At 44.3% G+C, this 21,952-nt stretch overlaps 1 protein-coding gene across 1 annotated transcript in view; it reads right to left on the bottom strand.

Moving 5' to 3' along the window:
- Window positions 1–325: 325 nt before the first annotated feature.
- Window positions 326–21,952, bottom strand: part of PLD5 (phospholipase D family member 5) — a 393,677-nt gene continuing 372,050 nt past the window's right edge. The window contains exons 8-10 of the mRNA XM_080824123.1: window positions 14,438–14,606; window positions 7,600–7,711; window positions 326–722 (exon numbers count right to left, since the gene is read on the bottom strand). Coding sequence (XP_080680249.1) covers window positions 448–722; window positions 7,600–7,711; window positions 14,438–14,606 — 556 coding nt within the window. The 3' untranslated portion in view covers window positions 326–447. The remainder of the gene's footprint in view (window positions 723–7,599; window positions 7,712–14,437; window positions 14,607–21,952) is intronic.

Below are 21,952 nucleotides of genomic sequence, written 5' to 3'. Positions count from 1 at the left end.
GGTTTTCGGGGTAAGTACTTGGCTGGATCAGTCCCTTGACTGTGGTGAGAGCCTCACTGCCTCTCTAAGAAGCAGATCTCAGAAGGGTGTGAAAGCGTTTACCTCATGCTAAGCTTCGGAAGGACCGACCAGTTTGGGTCGGCAGAAAGAGGTCTAAAACTAGGAAGGAAGGGGCATCAGAGTCTTAAAATCGGTATGCAAACGTAAAAACTAACTTCCAGGCTGAAATGACATTCTCTGTCAGGAGTAACAAATACAAAAGTCCTAAACTTCGTGTACACGCCGCTAAGATATTGTTAGATAAGGTATTACATGGCGTGCGGAGAATATTTTTGTGGAAGTGTGCTTTTTCCCTAAAAAAGACATATTAAATTGTGTGGGTTTTTTTTTTTTTTTTTAACTCTCCTCAAGTCCTTTCTATATAAATAGGAAAGACAAGCTGTCCTGTCAGTTTGTTCCTTCACGGGATACGCTGGCGGGGTCCTTGGCGCTGAGGGGGTACGTGGCAGTTTTGTTGGTGGGGGCTCTGAGTCTGGACAGGCCGGAGCAGTTGGGCTGCTTGGTCGGCTGCAGGGTCCTGGCGTAGGGCGAGTACCAGTCCCGCTCGAACACATCCTTCAGCTGCTTGATGATGCTCCTGTTGTCCCTCACGTCTGCCTGGTTGATAACGAGGCCTGTGCCGGCGTTCTGGGTGAAGTCGTTCCCCACCCAGTCAAAATTGCCTGCCAACAAACAAAGGAGAGAACGGTGCCGAGTTAAGAGCCACGGGGGAACAGTCCCCGTTTAATGAAACACTGAGCAGATTCTATTTAAAAAAAAAAAATAATAATGATGATGATGACAGGGAGATTGAATTGTGTTGACAGCTGCGGAAAAAAAATTCCAAGAGGCCTTACATATGGCGCATTAATATTTGCATATTATTTTGGCATTTTCTTCAGCTTTGCTCAACTTGAAACTCAAAACAAGGAATCTTCTGGGGTGGTTTTTTTTTTTTTTTTTTTTTTTGGTAAATGTTATTTCTTATTGACATTCACAAGACACACTAAATACAGCAACATTTAGGATATATAGGAATACACTTAAAAATCCTGTGAACAATTACTACCTTCTCAGGGCGACAACATCTGACCCGGACGTACAGGTGAGGGGCTCTGATTACAGTGCTCACAAGCTCGCCTGCCGAAGAAGAGGCCGAAGCCAGAGGAGGAGGATCAGTTTCTGTCTGAACGGACGACCCTCTCCTCGCTCGGCCTGTAGGTCGTTTCCCGCTTCCAGGAGCTGGCTTCTTAGCTTGGGAAGCAAGGCAGCTGCTATGATGGTGGCTCCCCAGCTCAGCTGCCTGGTGTGGGGCAGGGTATTATTAGTTTGCTAGGGCTGCCGTCACCAAGGCCCATGGACTGGGCACCTTAAACCAGACAAATCTATTGTCTCATTTCTGGAGGCCAGAAGTCCCAAATCAACATGGTGGCAGGGTAGGTTCCTACCGGGACAGAGAATCTGTTCCGGGCCGCTCTGCTGGGCATGTAAGATGGCCAGCTTCTCCCTGTGTATCTTCACATTCTCTTCCCTCTCTGCATGTCTATCTCTGGGTCCAGATTTCCCTTATGTATAAGGGCACTGGTCACATTGGATAACCCTGATGACCTCATTCTGACTTGATGACCTCTGTATAGGCCCTCACTCCAAATAAGGTCATATTCTGAGGTACTGGGAGTTAAAACTTCCAACATATGAATTTGGGGGGGGACGCGGTTCAGCCCCGAGGTAGTAAGGCTGGAATCTTTCCCAGAAGGGGCCAATCGCATCTAGGTCACTCACGTCGAGTCCATCTTCAATGGGGGAGTAGATAAAAGGAGAGACTACCCCAAAGTCCCACTTGAATCTCCTATCTTGGCACCCACTGGGGAGAAGGTTCTAGTGGGAGAACAAAGTTTTCTCCTCAGGAGGGTTCAATACCATTCATTTCTTTGATATTTTTGTCCTTCATTTAATGCACATTTCCTGAGTGTCTAGTGTCTACCAGGTGGGTACCTGGGGCCATGATACAAACCAGACAGTGACGGTCCCCGACTTCAAGGCGTCCAGGAAGGAAACACAATGATTATAATGCAGAGAGGTGAATGCGCACAGTGCCATGAGGGCAAGGGAAAGGGTTCCCAACTCTGGCTGCCTGAGTCAGGAAAGCATTTTGTTGAGTCAGAAGAGATACACAGAAACATCAGTTAGGAAGTTAGAGAGCAACACCCGCAGACGGATGTGGACAAAAATATGATCAGGATCTTGGAGCGTGAGGGGGAAGAGTTAGGGAAGAAGTGGGATATAAGGGCCTTGGTCGGGGGAGAGAAACTGTCCTTTATTAAGTGCCCACTACAAGCAAAGCACTGGGCTCGGCATTTGTATCCATTATCTTTCATAGCTGGTAGGATTTACACCCATTCCACAGAGGAGAGGCCTGAGGCTCAGAGAGGTGAGCAGATTTGATCAATGGTGGACCCAGGTCACCACAGACTATTTACAATACCATAAAGGAAGCAGTGTCCTCACTAAAAAAAGATTTCTTGAATTACTGCTGGCCTGGGCCTGGTCTTGGCTCTCAGTTTTGTGCTCCTCTTTGGTTCAGAGCTGGTTTCATAAAGAAAATGGAAAGCGTGGTAAGTGTCGAGCTTCATTTCCGGGCCCTCAGAGTCTCTTCAGCCATCACTGTAGGAATATTTGCTGAATAAGACACTGGGCCTCCCCGACCCAAGGCCCTGCAGTCATTTGGGCAGGAAGAGACGTCCACAGAGAGCTGGTATCCGTTCCTTCCTGGCGCTCATCCTGTGGGCCCTCCTCCGCTCTCTGGAGGCCCCGCACGTATGAACTCCCCTTTCCACCGGCACTTCCTGGAATGGCGGAAGTAGTTCCCTTTTCTCCCACTGCGCTCCTTGACTTTATTTCTCGGGGCCTAATACCGGGTCCCTAAATAAAATATTATCAGCATAGAGATCAAACTCTTCTTCCGCCCTCTCTGTCCTTCATCTCATACTGTCTCCGGCCACTCCCCAAACACCACACTGTTACCCCCGATGGTTTCATGACAGACAAGATGTTGGATGAATTTTATTGCTATAAATGAGGGAACCGTCCACCAAAGGGTTCATGATATGGCGTTGGAGTCTCTCCCAGAGCTGTGTATCTGACCAGGTGCTCTCAGACACATGGCCGTGCTCAGTGGTGGCAGGTCTGCGTGACATTCAATGCCACGGAAATACAGGCTTGGACTTCTCAAACTGGGGATTAGCAGCAACTGCAGGTTGAGTTATTCTGGAACCCGCGGGCAGGCAGCACCTTCGAGTCATCCCATAAACAGAAGACCCCTGTGCTCCTGCGCGCCTTTCGGGGACTTGTGGCTAAGACGCTCAAATCTCGTCCCCACAGCTGAATGCCAGGCGGTGAATTCATTCTCTCATTACACGATCTCATTCAATACCCACTGCAAGCCTATGAGGTGATAATATTCCATTATACCGATGGGGAAATTAAGGCACAGAAAGGTCAGGTACTTTGTCCAAGACTGGAGTGGAAAAATATCAGAGCTGAGTTTCAAAGCCAGGTCGGACCCCACAGCCCACACCTCAGCTTCTGTTCTGTGTCACACCCGCTCCTAAAGGCCTGCGTGGTACCAACTGGGCATCCACCCCCCCCCCCCCCGCCCCTCCGGGCTTCAGCGGCAGCCGCTAGGGCTGGAGCATCGGGCTGCACTGAGCTCCTCTCCTCTAGGGACCGCATTCTCTGAACGACACAGAGATGGAGATAGGCTCTGGGGGCCACATGAGAAGACGGAAAGATAAGGGGAGACAACATTTTGGAGCCTTATTTTGTGAGATTCCGCTTTTCCCTTCAAGACAATGGATGGAGCCAAGATCCTGCACCTTTGATTCTCCAAAGCTTTAATTAGGTTCTTCTCTGGAACTGCAGCCCTAGGCAGCGCTTTCTCAGGCTCCCAGAGACCACCCTCCACCAGGGTGATCATGTCTTCCCACCTTTCACTTCCTCATGGTTTGGCTCAAGTTCAGAATCACTTACCTGCGTCCGTGTTTTCTCATCTGGGACACGGTTCCGCCCAGGGCTGAGCCTGCCATTGTGGCTTCCCGCATGTGCGCGCGGGGCCGGGCAGCGGGAGAACTACAGGGCCATCCCGGAACCGTAGCGCAGGTACAGATAAGCTCACCGGGAAGGTAGATGCGCCTCAGTGAGCCTTCTGAGTGCCTCCGATTAACCTACCAACCCCTGGTTAGCCCTCCAACAATTCAAACCATCTTCTGGACAAATGCACCAAGCCAGACTCAAATATACTCCAGAGAATTCAAAAGTAGAGAGACAGTACTGTTCAGGGAATGTCCTGTTAAGTCTCCTGAAGGTTTAATGAGCTATACTTCCACGCAAGGTCTAGTGGGGATTATTCTTAATTCAGCATTTTCAGCAGGTGTCCGTGTGATGACTTGAGAGGTTTCCAGAACGTGCTGATAATTTTTTAAATTATCAGTGAATTTTCCCTCTGGATGCTCTTTAAATATTTTTATACAAGGACTATGCCTTGCTCAAGGGAATTAATGCTTTGCCAAAATGCTGTGTGTAAAATGAACTCATTTAAAAATGCATCATAATAGAGAGCCAGAAACAGACCCATGTAGATAGAGTGAACTGATCCTTACGGAGGAGCAAAGGCAATACGAGGGGGCAAAGCTAGTCTTTCCAACAATGGTGCTGGAAGAATGACATCCGCCTGGAAAAAAGGGAATCTTGACACAGACCCTACACCTTTAACAAAAAGTAACTCTAAATGGATCAGAGAAAAATGTAAAATGCAAAACTATAAAACTCCTAGAAAATGACAAATAAGAAAATCTAGATGACCTTGGGTTTGGTGAGGACTTTTTAGACACAACACCAATGGCACGATCCAGGAAAGAAATCACTGATAAGCTGGACTTCATTAGAATTTAAAATGTTTTCTCTGTGAAAGACACTGTCAAGAGAATAAAGAGATAAGCCACAGGCTGGGAGGAAATATTTGCAAAAGACACACCTGATAAAAGACTGTTATTCCAAATATACAAAGAACTCTTAAAACTCAACAATAAGAAAATGAAAAGCCTGATGAAAAAAATGGGCCAAAGACACCTCATCCGAGAAGATAATCAGATGGTAAAAAAGCCTATGAAGAAGTGCTCCACATCTATTATCAAGGAAATGCAGATTAAAACAGTAAGGAGACACCTCTATACACCTACAAGAATGGCCAAAATCTGGAACTGACACCACCAAATGCTGGCGACGATGTGGAGCAGCAGGAACTCTCAGTCTCTGCTGGTGGGAATCCAAAATGGTAGAGCTGCCTTGGAATACAGTTTGGCAGTTTCTCACGAAACTCAACATCGTCCTATCATTCGATAGGGCAGTCATGCTCCTTGCCGTTACCCAATGGGGTTGAAAACATGTCCACACAAAAACGTGCGTGCAGATGTTTATAGCAGCTTATTCATAACTGCCAAAACCTGGAAGCAACCAAGATGTCCTGAAGGTAAATGGATAAACTGACCCCTCCAGACCGTGGAATATTACTCAGCACAAAGAACACATGAGCTATCTAGCCATCCAGAGATCCCGAGGAAGCTTAAACGCATACTGCTAAGTGAGAGAAGCCAACCTGAAAAGGATATACACTATTTGAGTCCAGCTATGTGAGAGCTTGGAAAAGCCCAAACAATGGAGACCGTGAAAGAGATCAGTGGTTGCCAGGAGCGAGGCAGGGAGGCAGGGAGCACAGAGGACAGGTAGGACAGTGAAATGACTCTGACCAGTGATGGTGCATACACATCATTACACATTTGTCAGGACCCACACAATGTCACATCGATAGTGAACCCCCACTGTACATCAGTATCGGTGTGGGTTCACCCATTGTAGCCAATGCACCACTTTGTGGGGGCGGCTGATAACGGGGCAGGTTGTGTTACGTGTGTGAGGAGCAGAGGGATGTGAGAATTCTGTCGTTTCTGTTCAGTTTTGCTATGAACCTAACTGCTCTTAAAAAAAAAAAAAAGTCTATTCTAAAAATATATTGTACAGGGAGAAGAAAAGAGCCAAAAATCCGTATTTACTAAGGTCTGAGACAGATGAGAGCCAGTGTTTGGAGCTTTTCCTATATTATCTCTTAATCTTTCTACCACCACCAAAGGGTGGATACTTTTATACCCATTTTACAGATAAGAAAACAGAGGCATGGGGGCGCCTGGTGGCTTAGTCAGATGTGGCTGCCTTTGGCTCAGGTCATGATCCCCGGGTCCTGGGACTGAGCCCCACATTGGGCTCCTGGGTCAGTGCAGACCCTGTTTCTCCCTCTCCCTGCCCACTCTGTCTACTTACGCTCCCTCTCTCTCTCTCTGTCAAATAAATAAAATCTTAGAAAAAAAAAATCAAATGAGATAAAGTGCTTTACAAAGCAAGAAGGCCATACTCTTTACTCACTCACTGAACTGGGGGGAAAAACCCACCATATTCCTTAATCCTCCACCCCACACAAGTTTTTCTTTTCTGCTTTGAGCCTGCCGTGTCCTCTGTACAATGTAATAGGCAGACTGCGGTTCCGGGATTTATGTCCCTTCTTTTATAGATAACAATTTCCACTCCGATGTTGATGGTACCAGTTAAGGGATTACTCTGGACTCATGCACACTGTAGGAAAGGAGCACAGACGGACACATTAGTAATTCCACCAGCTGGTATGATTTCGGCATCTGGAGCATTATTACCCTAAAAATAACAGCTGACACGAATCCGTGATTTTCTATGTGCCGGGGATTCTAATTGTGCAAGGTACCCTGCATATATTATTCTGCTTAAATTTCACCCCACAAAGTAGAAACTGTTATGGGTCCCATTGTACAGAGGATATTGAGGCTTAGAGAGCGTAAGCAACTTCTCCGAGGGCGGACATTTACAGAACGGCGGAGGAGGGACGGTTGTCTGGGCAGTGCTCCTTCTCGTGCTGAGCTGCCGCCAGGTCGGCCTCCTGTGACTCAGGACAGGCTGGCTGAGGTACGGTGGGTGGGAAGGGAGCACTGTGTTCATCTGACTCTCCGGACTCTTTTTTTTTTTTTTTTAATTCTATTTATTTATTTGAGAGAAAGCCAGAGTAAGAGAGAAAAAACCACGAGCAGGGTGAGGGGCAGAGGGAGAAGCAGACCCCACCCTGAGCAGGGAGTCCGATGCGGGGCTCGATCCCAGGACCTCGGGATCATGACCTGAGCCGAAGGCAGACGCCCAACTGACCAAGCCGCCTGGGTGCCCCTGGGACTTGCCTTTCATGAGCCACTCATGTCCTCACCCATAACACGAAGCAAGTGGGCCAAAGAATTTCTGAAAACACTTATTAAAAACATCTTCTATGGTGTCCTCATACTTGAACCAAGCCCTAGAGGAGATGTTCAGTTCAAGGGGCTGTTTGTCCTCCCTGTCCTGTTTCCTCCAGGGCCCGCGGGGCTTAGAAGAACACGGTGGGACCACCGTCGGCCTGCATGGTCCCCCAAGGAGCCCGACAGCCCCGACACCTACCTATATAAGCTGCGCTGTCTGTCACCATGTACTTGTTGCGATTTAATTTAGGGAAGGCGCGGTCCTCTTGTTCTCTTGTACACACATTCTCTCTTTCCAGATCGAAAAATTTCTGTAAGACACAAAAATAAGCAAATCAAGAAAGCAGGTGAGTAGGGAACGTTTTTGGTTTTGTTCAGGAGCACAAAAGGGTTTCTTCTCCAAATATCCACGGCCGACCTCATACTGGGTTATCAAAGCCACAGTCTTGTTGCTTCATATAGATGAAGCTATTTTTGTTCTCCCATCTATATGGGCAACAAGAGGGGAAATTAGCATGCTCAACTAGATCTATAATTAACACTTTTAAGCTGCAAAATGAGCATAAAATTCATTCTTTCAACAGGGGGAAGGCCAGAAGTTTCTTTAATTCTTGTTGTCTTACTCCTCAGGGTGCACTGGTATTTGAGGTCTGCCTCGGGTGCTCTCTGTCACGCATGCTAACGGACTGAATTAATGTTCCTTTGTTGCACGCATTATAAAAGCAGCAGGCCCCGTGTCAATGACTAGGTGATTCAGCTGGGGATCTGCAAAGGTCAAAAGAGATTTTGCCAAGAGAACAAATGCTTTGCGTCTCAACACCTTGGTCTGCAAGCTCTTTTAATAAGTCAAAAACAAATCACCGCTTCAGACTGTGAATCCTGAATTTCAACTTTCCTGTGACCCCAAAAGCACCTCTCAGGCCTGGGGCATGGGGTGGGTGGGCTGAGAGGGGGCTGACAGTGGAGGTAGGTGGGCTGGTGTTTCCAGAATCTGCTAGAACTGCTAACTGCTCAGATGAGACCCGAACCGTGACCGAGCTCACAGGATGACCCACCATCGAGGGTGATCTCTTGACTAAGAAGAGAATAAAAGGACGGATTCTGCTTTCCTTATGATTTCTTGCTAATCTTAAATGAGAGCACTTAATAGTTCATGATGGAGATTTCAACGGGCAGTGTCTTCGAGAAGAGGGGCGAGCAAAGGCACCAGGTGCGGTAGGCTCCGGACTTTCTTCCCTCTGCTTCTGTCTGTATTCGTCATGTCTTCTTTTCTGTGTTCTGATGCTTTGACATCTGAGCCATGCTGAGCCTGGAGGGGCTGGCTAATTCCTGGAGACAGCAAACAACTTGCCTGTGAGAACACTTCTCAGACGTAACCCAAACAGTCCATGGTCCGTACCCTGAACCACCTCCTTTATGGGCTCCCACTCTGGGCCACTATCCACCTGCCCACATCACCCCAGGGTCAGGTACCAGACAACTAGGGACAGCCCCTGGGCCCAAGAGCCCACCGGAATCAAACTTGCTAGTCCTAACTGGGTTTATCGCGCCTTCCCCCTTCCCCAAACCCTTCAACCAAAACAAAAGTTCTTGTCCATTCTTCCCTCATTCCGGCCTCCCCGATGACCCTGGGGCTTCCCATCTTGCTCCCTTCTCTTGAGATCTGTGAATAAAACAAGTCTTTCCAGTGGCCGTCGTCTCCTGCTCTGTGGGTACCGTCATGTCGAAATCATAATCAGGCCTGTATCTTACGACACTGCTGAACTCGGTGAGTCTGGCAATGGCGCTCCTCTGACTGCACGTGTACGAACTCAGTGAATCGGCTCACCCGGCAGATTCTTCACCCTTTTCCAGCACACTAGAGTGTGCTCAAGTGACTCCACGTCCACCAGGCTTCCTGCTCCCTTCACTCCCTGGTTCACAGATCCTTCCTGAACACTCTTCATCAGCTACCTTTTTTGATTCCTTCCTTCCATCCAACCATCCATCCATCCACACAACACACGTTTCGAATGCTTTGTGCCAGCATCCTGCTAAGCACTGGGAATACAGTGCTTCACTTGCTTTTCCATGGTGTCCCACGTGCCACTTCAGTTATCTAGAAAATGCCATCCCTGAGCTGAAACAACCCCTAGGATTCTCTCATCCATGGAAAGGTACTGAACACAAAAGGGACTCTATTCTCCTGGGTCTGTGCCTGGCTTTCTGGGACCGTACCAGTGTTTCCTCTAATCCCTGATTATCTGATTCCAGATGGAGATTGGTGCTCCGATCTCACTCCTTGTTATCACGCTCGCTTGCAAATCTGGTGTGGAAAATAGACCACAGTAGTGATCATAGACCTGTTTCTTTCCATTTTACTGAGGGGTAATTGACATCTATCACTGTATAAATTTAAGTTGTACTGCATTATGCTTTGATTTACACATATCGTGACATGACCCACAATACGTCCAGCTAGCATCTATCTTCTCATGTAGATACAATAAAAAGGTAAGAAAGAAGAAAAGAATAAACAAAATTTCTCCTTATAATGAGAAATCTTAGGATTCATTTTCTTAGCAACTTACCTGCGTACCACGTAGCAGTGTAAGCTGTAGTCATCATGTTGTACGTTAAATCTTTAGTATTTATCTTGTGATTGGAAAACTGTACCCTTGACCACCTTCCTCCAATTCCCCGTCTCCCCTACCTTTACACCCCACCCCCGTAACCACAAGTCTCATCTCTTTTTCTATGACTTTGTGTTCTTTGATTTTGTTTTTCATTTTAGATTATACATACAATATCGTACAGTATCTGTCTTTCTTGGACTTATTTCACTTAGAATAATGCCTTCAAGGTCCATCCATGTTGTCAAAATAGTAGTATTTCTTCATTTTTCTGGCTGAATGACAGTCCATTGTATAGGTATACCACCACTTCTTTATCCATTCATCCACTGATGGGCACTTAAGTTGTTTCTGTGTCTTGGCTACCATGAATACTGCTGCTAAGAACACAAAGGTGCAGATACCTTTTTGAGTTAGTGTTTTAGTTTCCTTTGGATAGTCCCATAAATAGAATTGCTGAATCACTGTAGTTCTATTTTTAATTTTGGGGGGATTCTCCATACTATTTTCCATAGTGGCAGTGCCCATCTACATTCCTGCCAACGGTGCACACAGGCTCCCTTTTCTCCACATCCTTGTTATCTCTTGTCTTTTTGATGATGGCTGTACTAACATGCGTGCTATGGTATCTCACAGTGGTTTTGGTTTGCATTTCCCTAATGACTAGCAATGCTGAGCATCTTTTCATGTACCTCTTCGCCTTCTGTATATCTTCTCTGGAGAAATGTCTGTTCAGGTGCTTTGTCCACTTTTTAATTGGGTTATTTGTTATTCAGTTGTACGAGTTTTTGATTCATTTTGGGTATTAAGCCCTTATCAAATATATGCTTTGCAAACATTTTTCCCCTTCCATAGGTGGTCTTTTCACTTCATTTCTTTTTAATTTTATTGCTTGTATTTTAGGTGTCCCATCCAAAAAATTATTACCTTAATCCATGTCAAGCAACTTTGTTCCTGTGTTTTCTTCTAGGAGTTTCATGGTTTCAGGTCTTACAGTTAAGTCTTTAATCCATTTTGTGTTCATTTTTGTGATCGGTCTATGATTTGGGTCCAGTTTCATTCTTTTACATGTGGATATCCAATTATCCCAGTACCATTTGTTGACGAGATTATTTGTTTCTCCATTGAGTATTCCTGGTTCCTTGTCAAATATTGGTTGGCTGCATATGCTTGGGTTTATTTCTGAGCTCTTGGTTCTATTCCATTGGTCTATTTGTCTGTTTTTATGCCAGTACCGTATCTGATGACCATAGCTTTATAGCATAGCCTGAAATCGGGAAGTATAATAGTTACTTCTTTGTTCTTCTTTCTCAAGATTTCTTTGGCTATTCAGGGTCTTTTGCAGTTCCACATAAATTTTATGAGCGTTTTTTCTACTTCTGTAAAAATGCCATTGGAATCTTGATTGGATTGCATTGAATCTATAGATGGCTTTGGTTGTATTAACGTTTAAACAATATTCATTTTTCTAATCTCTGAATGTGGGATACCTTTCCATTTTCTTGCATCGTCTTTGATTTCTTTCATCATTGTCTTATAGTTTTCAGCATAGAAATGGTTCATCTCCTTAGTTAAGTTTATTCCTACGTATTTTGTTGTTTTGATGCTAGTATAAATGGAATCTATGTCTTTATTTCTTTTTCAGAAATTTCATTGTTAGTGTGTAGAAACACCACTGGTTTTTGTATTTTAATTTTGTATCCTGCAACTTTGCTGAATTCATTGATTAAATCCAACACTTTTTGGGTTGAGTCTTACGATTTTATATATAGAAAATCATGTCATCTGCAAATAGAGACAATTTTGCTTCTTCCTTTTCAATTCTGATACTTTCTATTTCCTTTTCTTGCCTGACTGCTCTGGCTAGGACTTCCAGTACTATGTTGAATAGGAGTGGTGAGAGTTGGAACCCTTGTCTTGTTTCTGGTCTTAAAGGAAAAGCTTTCAACTCTTCATCATTGAGTAAGATGTTAGCTATAGTCTTCACAGACCTGTTTCTATTTCTAATACTGATTTGTGAACTCAGATATGTGCATGGCTACCACAGTTTATAAAAACCAGTTAAATGGAGATAAAAATTTCTGTTTTCCATCAATATTATTAGAATGTTAGGGAGATTAAAATGTAATCTACATGAGAATCATAATTTTTTGAAATCTATGGTAAATCCTAGAATTTTGTCTTTATATTGTTGATAACTTCAACTTTAAAAAAAATTTAAGGTATGAATGAGTTAAAGAACATTTTATCTATATTTTTGTTTATCCCAGAAATATATAAGTCAGATGTGTAGTTTCTCAAGTCTTTACAATGTACAATATAAATTTCTATGTCTTTACAATATAAATGTTCCTGCTTCATAGTGTAGTTGTGAATATTAGATAGTACATACAAAGTATGTAATTCAGTGCCTGTCCAACTGTCTATACTCATGAACTTAAGAAATTCCTTCATTAAAAAAAAAAATAAGCACTTACTACTTCTAGGCAAAGTGAAATGAGATGGTGCCGTAGAGTAATGATAAAAACTTAACAGATGTAACAACGGTTTACCCAATGGGTAGCAGGCAACAAGGAAATTGGTACTGCAGCATGGAAAGAATGGAGAACAAAGCAGTGGCAGAGTATTTGGTAAAACCATAACCTGCATTAATTTGGAAGGAAGACCAAGCACTCCCCCTACACCCTGCCCCCCCCCAAAAAAAAACCTCTGGCTACAGGGCAAGGGATAGGGAACAAATTGTTAGTAGTGTATGTTGCTTGTTATTAGTGCTTTCCGGAAGTTATCAGAGGAGATGAGTGAGCTCAGGATCAGATCTGCTGGCTTGTAAGCAGACAGGAAAGAGAACAGATGTACTGGAAATTTGGTATTTCAAAGGGTTGAAAAAACTGATTGTGCCAGGAGCCCAAGAGCAGAAAATTAGTTTGAAAAATACTTTTAAGTGACTGAGGCCAGTTGAGACTCAATCCTGCAGCAGAGATCTGATAATTGGAATAATCATAATCGGTATAATCTTCCCACCCAAGTCTGATGAGCTGAATGAAGCCACCGTTAATGAGAAGGAGAAGAGGAGGGGAAGGGGGAGGAAGAAAGTGAGAGGGGGAGGGAGGCAGAGGCAGAAGTATAGGGGCAAGGAAGCATATCGGTCACATTTCAGAATGACGTGCAACGGGGGTATAGCTCAGTGGTAGAGCATTTGACTGCAGAATGACGTGCAACAAAACCTTTGGCTGCGGCTACTGGTACATACATTTAACTGGCCTTCCCCTGTCCCTGTTATATGGGGAGGAGGTAACTTCAACCTGGGTTTTGGGTCTTACGGGTAATCATTTTCTTTTTAGTTTCTGTTTATCGAACTGTGAGGTCCAGAACTGCACATCTCTGGGAGGTCCTGAACTTTGTGCTGTGCGGTACCCAGTGGGGGATGAGGGTTCTCCCTGTGGGTGCCCAGAATGGCAGACTGATGACCCACAGACCTGTTCCTTTGTCTTTTTGGGAACACACCCCTCCCCTGCCATCAGGTGTGGTGGGGTGAGTGACTTCTGAGCAGCAGAAGAAAGGCTAAAGGATCTTCACACCTCCAGTTCCACCCCGGAAATGCGTCATGGGCAGTCCTCCATTCTCTCTCTCCTTCTGGCCTGGGGATGCTGAGGCTTGGGACTACCTTGGAAGCTATGTGTCAGAGTGGATGGTCATGTCCCTGTCATCTTGGTCCCTAAAGACTGCAGGGAGCACAGAGCCATCACCCAGAAGGGTGCCTGGCACAGAGTAGGGTCTCAGGGTACATTTACCGAATGACTGCAGTGGGGGCTGGAAAAGGTGAGCCCTAAAGGACTAGCGGGCCTTAGTCAGATAAGGCACAGAGGAAGAGAGTGCTGTAGGCAGAAGGAACAGTGTGTGCAAAGGCCCAGAGGGAAGGGAGAGGGCATCACATGTGAGGACCCGAGGAGAATCAAAGTCGGGCTAAGGCATTGCTACGCTGAGCTGAAAACCCGGTCCCGGTCTTGCCTCCCTCAAAGTATGTGGATTAGCACACAGCCCGAGAGACTGGAGCTCAGGAGGTCGTGGTGGGACACTGTGGAGGAGCACGTGTCGCTCCTCTGATGCTCACAGACTTAGAAATGGGAACGGCAGGTGAACGAGGCCGTTCAAGCAAAGTAGAGAAGACCCAACAGGCAGTGTGTGAAACCAGGGCGAGGCCGGGAGGGCTCCAGCAAACATGGGTTCCAGGCTCTTTTTCTCCTGTGTTTGTCTTAAAAAAAAAACAAACTTATCCTACTTTTGAAATATTTTCTCACTGTCAGAGACCGTAATCCTGGTTCTTACTGGCAGATTATGCAAATGCGTGTGCCTACAGCTTTCACGGACGTGGGGAGGGAATCAGCCCTTTTTATGTAATAATACTGAAGTCAACATCATACTTACAACTTTCAAACTGCAGTTGGCTATTTCAGTGCAAATAGCTTTAAGAGATGAAATAAAGTTAAATGTAAGGGGGTCAGTTTCCTTCCAGAAGCTTATAAGGAGTCGAACTTTAACGCTTCGCAAAACTAATGCTTCTCTTATTTTCCCATCCAAGTCTGGCCAGTAAGTCCTGTAGGAATAATATCCATGTGGATAAAAATAAAGAAAATAAGTTAGTTTGGGGGAAGAAATTTACTAGACTGCAAAGAACATTTATATTAACCCGATCATTACTTCGTTCTTCAATATAGACATAACCTGATAGGACACCTTGAAAACACACAGATCTCCTGGGTTGGGCACCTCCAGAGGATACTCTCCTGGGTCCGCCCCCTGCCTGAAATGAGTTCTCCCACCACCGGAGGCTCAGGGGGTGTGGACAGACTGACCTCCACCACCTGCTGTCCTCACCGCTCCTAATCACCTCAGCTCACCTGAGCGCTGAGAGTCAACTTTCCAACAGAATTCTTTGAGCACCCCATTAGTCCCCAAAGGCTTCGAGAACCTCTTCTTTGGAAACGGCCCCCCCGCCCCCCAAGTGAGCTTCTGCTCTGATTACCCGAACTTCCCCATATTCTCATTTCCAGGCTGCCTTCCTCTTTCCTGACCAAGCCGCCAGCTACTCTGGCCCTGGACTTCTACACCGGGCCAACGGGGTCTCCTGGAGGCTCAGCTTCTGCCCCGAATCCATCGTCTTTTGCCTTAACTAACTCCTGACTCCTCCGGAGGCCACAGCTTCTCCAGAACTTCTGCCATGTTATTTGCCATCACAATTTACCCACCTGGTTTAGGAGATGGGGTCGCCCCCCCCCAACACCACACAGTGTCACTTCCAGAACTGTCACTGATTTCTCATTTAAAAAGAAAAAAACAACAGACATTTCCAACTTAAAGACAAGCCCCAAATCTATCTCCCCTCAGCTCTGATGTGCATAGACCTTCTGTTCACTGGTTCAAATCTTTCCCTCATTCCAGGCCAACTCAGTCCGGACTAGTAAAGTCTTATCAAAACCTTAGCCTGCTGGGTTTGTAATCAGCGCACCTCCAAATGTCTCCTCTTTATATGGACTAGCCTGTGGTCCCCCAGTGTCCTGTACCTGTGAGGTCCCCACTGAACGCTCTCTTGCCCTCTGTGACCCCCTCCCTCTCCTGCTCTGTCAGCTCCGGGTCCCCTTCCCAACCCAGCCCAACCTCAGTGATCCCCTGAAGGACACACGCCCCGCCCCTTCCTTGAGCTCAAAGCCAAGGACTGCTGAACGAGGTCAGCTCAGCCCCTTGAGGTAGGAGACATCACAAAGGCATCTGGCCCTCACCGCCATCCATCACTCCGTCCTTGCCTTGGGCAAGTTCTTCCTCTAGGACCTTTCTGTAGCTACTCCAAGCTGTACCCCACTCGAGAGAAACCGGTTTCTCCCTCCATGCACAATGTAGAGCTTCTCTGTTCTGATCTTTCACAACTTTCTACCCCCCAGAGCCTCACACGTCCTTCTCCCCTTTCCCCAGTTCAGAGGATAAGGCAACCTGTTCAGGGTCAGACCTGCACCACCCTACCCCCTGGGCTATTCCCCTGACCCTCTGCAACTGTGTTTCATTGGCCATTCCTTCCCAAAGAGAGTTTCAACCCCCCGCCCCTGCCCTGCCACCCCTTCCTCTTAGTTTGAGAACAAAATGTAAATCTCGCTCAGAAAACCGTCCCCTGACTGCATCTCTGTGTGGCTGGTGCACAATTTCTTTTCCCTTTTGAACTAAATTTCCATCTGTCTATCATCTGTCTTGGAGTGTAGCTGACACACGTTACGTTAGTCTCGGTGTACAACACAGCGATTCAGCATCTCTATATATTACGTTGTGCTCACCACAAGGGCAGCTGCCATCTGTCACCACACAGCACCGTGACACGATCATCGAGTATGTTCCCTATGTTGTGCCATCATCCTTGTGACTGACTCATTCTGCAGCTGGGAGCCTGTACCTCCCTCTCCCTTTGCCCATTTTGCCTACCCTCCTGCCCCTCCCCTCTGGCGACCGTATGTATGGGTCTGTTTCTACTTTCTTGAACGTAACTTCTCGACAGTGTAATCTAGAACCTCTGACTTGACTTTATCACCCCCACTCACTCCTCAGCCTACTGGCCTCCAGCTCACCATTTTTGTGCAAATCTCCAAGTCAGCATTGATGTCCCAACAGCCAAATCTAATGGACATCATTCCACTCTTATTTTACTGTTAGTTTAAGCCACATGTGTCTCTGTTGATGGTTCTTTTCTTCTTGCAAGTGGATTCCATTGGCTTCTATGACCCTGTGGTTTGATGGTCTGTCTCTTATCTCTCACGGTGTTCCTTTATCTATTGTACAGTCCATACACCCGCAAGACTCCATCACCATCCCGTCCTCCTTTCTACAGGCCATCTCCATGGTGGCTTCATCTACACACTTGATCTCAACTGTCTCTAGAGTTGAAAAGCTCCAAATTCACATCACCAGGCCACCTTCTTCAGACTTCCTTCTGGATATCTTTGTAAGATCTTTACCCACCCTGGACCTTTACAAGAAACTTAAAGTCACAAATCTGCTTATTTCCTTCTACTTTGTATAACGTTCATCATCTCATCACCCAAAGCAAAAACCTGGCAATCATTCTTGTGCCTGCTCTCCTTTTCCCCATGTACTTCAGAGATCTTCCTGGAACGTGTATCCTTTATTCTGTCCTCCCAATCTGTCATCATCCCTGACCTGGGCCACTGTAACCGCTGCATATTGGTTTCTCAGCCTCCAGTCTTGTCCCTACAAGTACATTTTCAATGACCACCAAAGTGATCTGTCTAAAAGCGTATCTCCCTTGATTAAAACATAGTGGAGGCTCCCCAAAGTCACAAGACTCCCTCACAGTCAGATCCTCAGTTCTTGGTCCCTGCCCCCACTTCAGTTTGATCCCTCACCACCTGTATTCCAGCACCAAATCTGTTACAGATCCTGGCATGTGGTAGGACTATTTTTCCCCACCTAAAACTTTGCCCAAGCTGTCCCTTCTACCTGGAAAACTTCTTCTTATCCTTTGTTTGATCAACTCCTGCATATTTTAAAATGTAATCAGGTAGCATTTCCTCCAATAAGCTTCTGCTACCTTTGAACCTGCCACAGATGCTCTCTCACTGAGGACCTATAATATGACATGTATATACTATTGTTCCATTCACCGCACTGTTTTGTTATAATAGGTTCTGTGTCCATTCGCCCTATGGGATGGAGTTCCTGGGACCATACACCGCTCAGACATACACCCCTCAGACTCACTCCTGCACAGTGCCCAATAAATATTTGTTGAATGCAAGCATAAGTGAAAAATATTAACAGCCCACAGACCAATCAGCCTCCTTTTTATCTTATGGAATAAATTTGATGCATAGCATTGTATAAATTTAAAAAGCTAAACAGCACATTACTTTGGTACAGTCTTATATTGTAATGATTGCCAATGTACTAACAGTCACCGTATTACATAATCACAGTAAAATGCTCACAGCACATTAGCCTTGACCTATTTACTACTCATTACAAGTTTGCAGCCTTAAACACTGTCCCTCTTGTCCCTTATCCCCCAGCCATTGGTAACCATCATTGCACTGTCTGTTTTCTACAGGTAGAACTTTTCTAGATTCCATTCAGAAGTGATACGGATGGCAAAGATCTTTCCCCATTCTGTAGGCTGTCCTTTTATTTTGTTAATTGTTTCCTTTGCGGTGCAAAACCTTTTGAGTTTGATATAGTCCCATCTGTTAATTTTTTGTTATTGTTGTTTGGGCTTTGGTGTCATGCCAAAAGAATTATTACCAAGACCATTATTGATGGGCTTTCCCCCTATATCTTCTTCTAGGAGTTTTATGATATCAGGTCTTATCTTTAAATCTTTGATCTATCCTGAGTTAATTTTTGTGAGTCGTGTGATAGGAGTCCAGCTTCACTGTTCTGTTTTTCTCCAGTTTCCCCAGCACCATTTATTGAAGAGATTGTCCTTTCCCCATTGAGTGTTCCTGGTGCCCGTGTTGAACATTAGTTGAACAGTAGTTGAACATTAGTTGACTGTATAGGCCAGGGTTTAGTTCTGGGCTATTTTGCTCCATTGGTTGATGTCATTTATTTTTGTATTGTTTTTATTACTACGGCTTTGTCATGTAGTTTGAAATCAGGAAGTGTGATGCCTTGAACTTTGTTCTTTTTCTCAGGATTGTTTTGGCTGTTTGGGGTCTTTTGTGGTTCCACACAAATTTTAAGGTTATTTCTTTTATTTCTGTGAAGAATGCTTTTGGTATTTTGAAGGGGACTGCATTGAATCTGTAGATCACTTTCAGTAGTATAGTCACTTTAACAATATTAATTCTTCTAGTCCACGGACAGAGACGCCTTTTCCATTTATCTGTGTCTTCTTCAGTTTCTTTCAGCAAAGCTTTGTAGTTTTCGCTGTACAGATCTTTCACTTCCTTTGTTAAATTTATTCCTAAGAATATTGTTTTTGATGTTACTGTGAATGTGATGGTTTTCCTGCTTTTTCAGAGGATTCATCATTGGTGTAAAGGAATGCAACCGATGTTGTATCTTAACACTTTACTGAAATTGTTGATTAATTCCAACATTTTTTTTTAAAAACTGATTTTCTAGGATTTTCTACATTTAAGATCATATCATCAGCAAATAATGATAATTTTACTTCTTTCTTCCCAATGTGTATTCCTTTTATTTCTTGCCTGATTGCTCTGGCTAGGGCTCCCAAGACTGTATTGGGTAAGACTGCTGACAGTAGGCATCCTTGCTTTTTTCCTGATCCTGGGGGAAATGCTTTTAATTTCTCTCCAGTGAGTATAATGTTAGCTGCTGGTTTGTCATATATGGCCTTTATCATGCTGAGTTCTTGTCCTTCGGTACCCATGTTAGAGGTTTTGTTGTTGTTGTTTTTTTTTATTATCATGAAAGGGTGTTGTATTTTGTCAAGTGGTTTTTCTTTGTCTTTTGAGATGATTGTGTCATATTTGTCATTTTACTGATGCAGTGTATTTGCATTTGTTGACTGCCATATGTTGAAATATCGTGGTATCCCAGGGATAAAATCCCATTTGTTCATTGTGTATAATCCTTTTTAATGTGTTCCTGAATTCGGTCTGCTAATATTCTCTTGAGAATATTTGCATCTATATCCATCAGGGATATTGGTCTATAGTTTTCTTTCTTGTGGTCTCCTTATCTGATTTTGGTAGCAAAGTAATGCTGGCCTCACAGAATGAGTTTGAAAGTGTTTCTCCTCCTTGGTATTTTGAACGAGTTTGGGGGAGGACTGGTGTTAATTCTTTAAACGTTTGGAAGCCATCTGGTCCTGAGGTTTCTTGTGTTGGGAGTTTTTTGATTACTGATTCAATCTCTTTACTCACAACTGGTCTGTTCAGATTTTCTACATCTTCCTGTGTTAGTCTTGATAGGTTGTGTGTTTCTAGAAACGTAGTCATTTCTCTTAGTTTACATAATTTCTTGACATACAATTGTTCAGAGTAGTCTCATAATTCTAGGTATTTCTGTAGCATCAGTTGTAATGTCTCCTCTTTCATGTTTATTTCTTTGAGCTTTTTCTCTTTTTTCCTTAGTCTACCTAAAGGCTTCAATTTTGTTTTTCTTTTCAGAGAACCAGTTCTTGGTTTGTTGATACTTTCTATTGATTTGGTCTCTATTTCCTTTATTTCTGCTCTGACACTTATTTTCTTTTTTAGTTCCTTGTGGTGTAAAGTGAGGTTATTTAAGATCTTTCTCATTTCCCAGTATACATATTTAGAGTCATAAACCTTCTTCTTGGATCTGCTTTTATGCATCCCATAATATTTGATACGTTGTGTTTTCAAGACAATTTTTTACTTCCCTTTTGATTCCTTCTTTGACCCAACAGTTGTTTAGAAGTGCTTTTAGTTTCACATATTTGTAGATCTTTTTACTTTCCTCTTGTTGATTCCTAGTTTCATATGATTGTGGTCAGAGAAGATAGTTGATATGATTTGAACTCTCTTAAATTTGCTGATTTGTGGCCTAACATGTGATTTATTCCAGAGAATGCTCCGTGTGCACTTGAGAAGAACGTGTGTTCAGCTGCCGTTGGTGTGATGTTCTGTGTACGGCTGCTAAGTCCATTTGTTCTAAAGCCAGGTTCAGCTGCAACATTTTCGTGTTGACTTTCTGTCTGGTTGGTTTATCCATGGCTGATGTGGGGTATTAGAGTGCCCTACGATTGCTGCATTATTGTCTCTCTCTCCCTTATGATCCCTCATTAATTGCTTAATATGTTTTGAAGTCGCAGTGTTGGCAGCAAGCATGTATATTTACGATTGCTCTATCTTCTTGATATACTGGCCCTTTTATCATTATATAAGGACCTTCCTTGTCTCCTGGGACCCTTTCCGGCTTAAAGTCTATTTTGTCCGATGTAAGTATGCTTACACTTGCCTTCATTTCTGTTCGCTTGGAGTGTCAGCTTGCATTCCTGCGCTCTGAGCCTGTACGTGTCTCTAGAGCTGAAGGGAGTCCCCTGTAGGCAGTGTATTTGCTTTTTTGTCCCTCCAGCCACTCTGTGCCTTTTGATTGGTGAGTTCAATGCATTTTCACTGAGGGTGATTGCTAATGGGTAAGCATTTACTTACTACTGGCCATTTTATCTCCCGCCTTCTGGTTTTATTTTTCCGTGTTTCTTATTCTTTCTGTTTCCGTCAGCTTTTGCCAATTGGTGGTTTTCCAGGATGATTTGGTCGTTCTCCCTCTTTTTTATGTTTCACATCTCTGCTCTAGATTTTTGTCATGCAGTTACAATGGGGTTTACACGAGGCATCTCATAGAAAAAAACAGTCTTTTCTCTACTGACTGAACTTTTCTTTTCAGCTATCATCCTTTTGCTCCTCTCCTCCTGTATTTTCGATGTCATGATGTTACCTCTTCGTCAGCTGTGACTTCATCCCCAGTTTTAGTAGCGAGAGTTATTTTAACCCTCTTTCCCTTTAACATCCAGTTAAGAGTATAATGTACTATTGCAAAAAGGAGTTACAGTATTACAATATTCTAATTCCAGCTGCTTGTTTATCACTTTAATCGGAACTTTGTGTGCTTTCATTTTGTAGGGTTTTTTTGTTTCAATTTGAAGAGCTCCCTTCAACACCTCTCATAACGCAAGTGTCCGAGTGGTGAACGCCCTGAGCTTTTGTTTTTCTGGGAAAGCCTTTACTTCTCCTTCACATCAGAAAGGTGACTTTGCCAGAGGGGTTCTTGGCTGCCAGCCTACATTTTTATTGTTCCTTCACACTTTTACTGATTTCCTTCTGAAAGATGTATTGCATGTGACTGAGGAAATAAATAATGAACCCCCCCCCACCCCAGAACCAAATAAATAAGAGAATTGCTTAAAGAAAGAGCACTTGATTGCTAAAACAGGAAGAAGTGAAATAAGGCCTCTGG

This window comes from Martes martes (assembly GCF_963455335.1).
Source record: "Martes martes genome assembly, chromosome: 15".
Taxonomy (NCBI): Eukaryota; Metazoa; Chordata; class Mammalia; order Carnivora; family Mustelidae; genus Martes; species Martes martes.
Note: the sequence above shows the minus strand (reverse complement) of the source record. Positions and strands in the feature narration are given on the sequence as shown.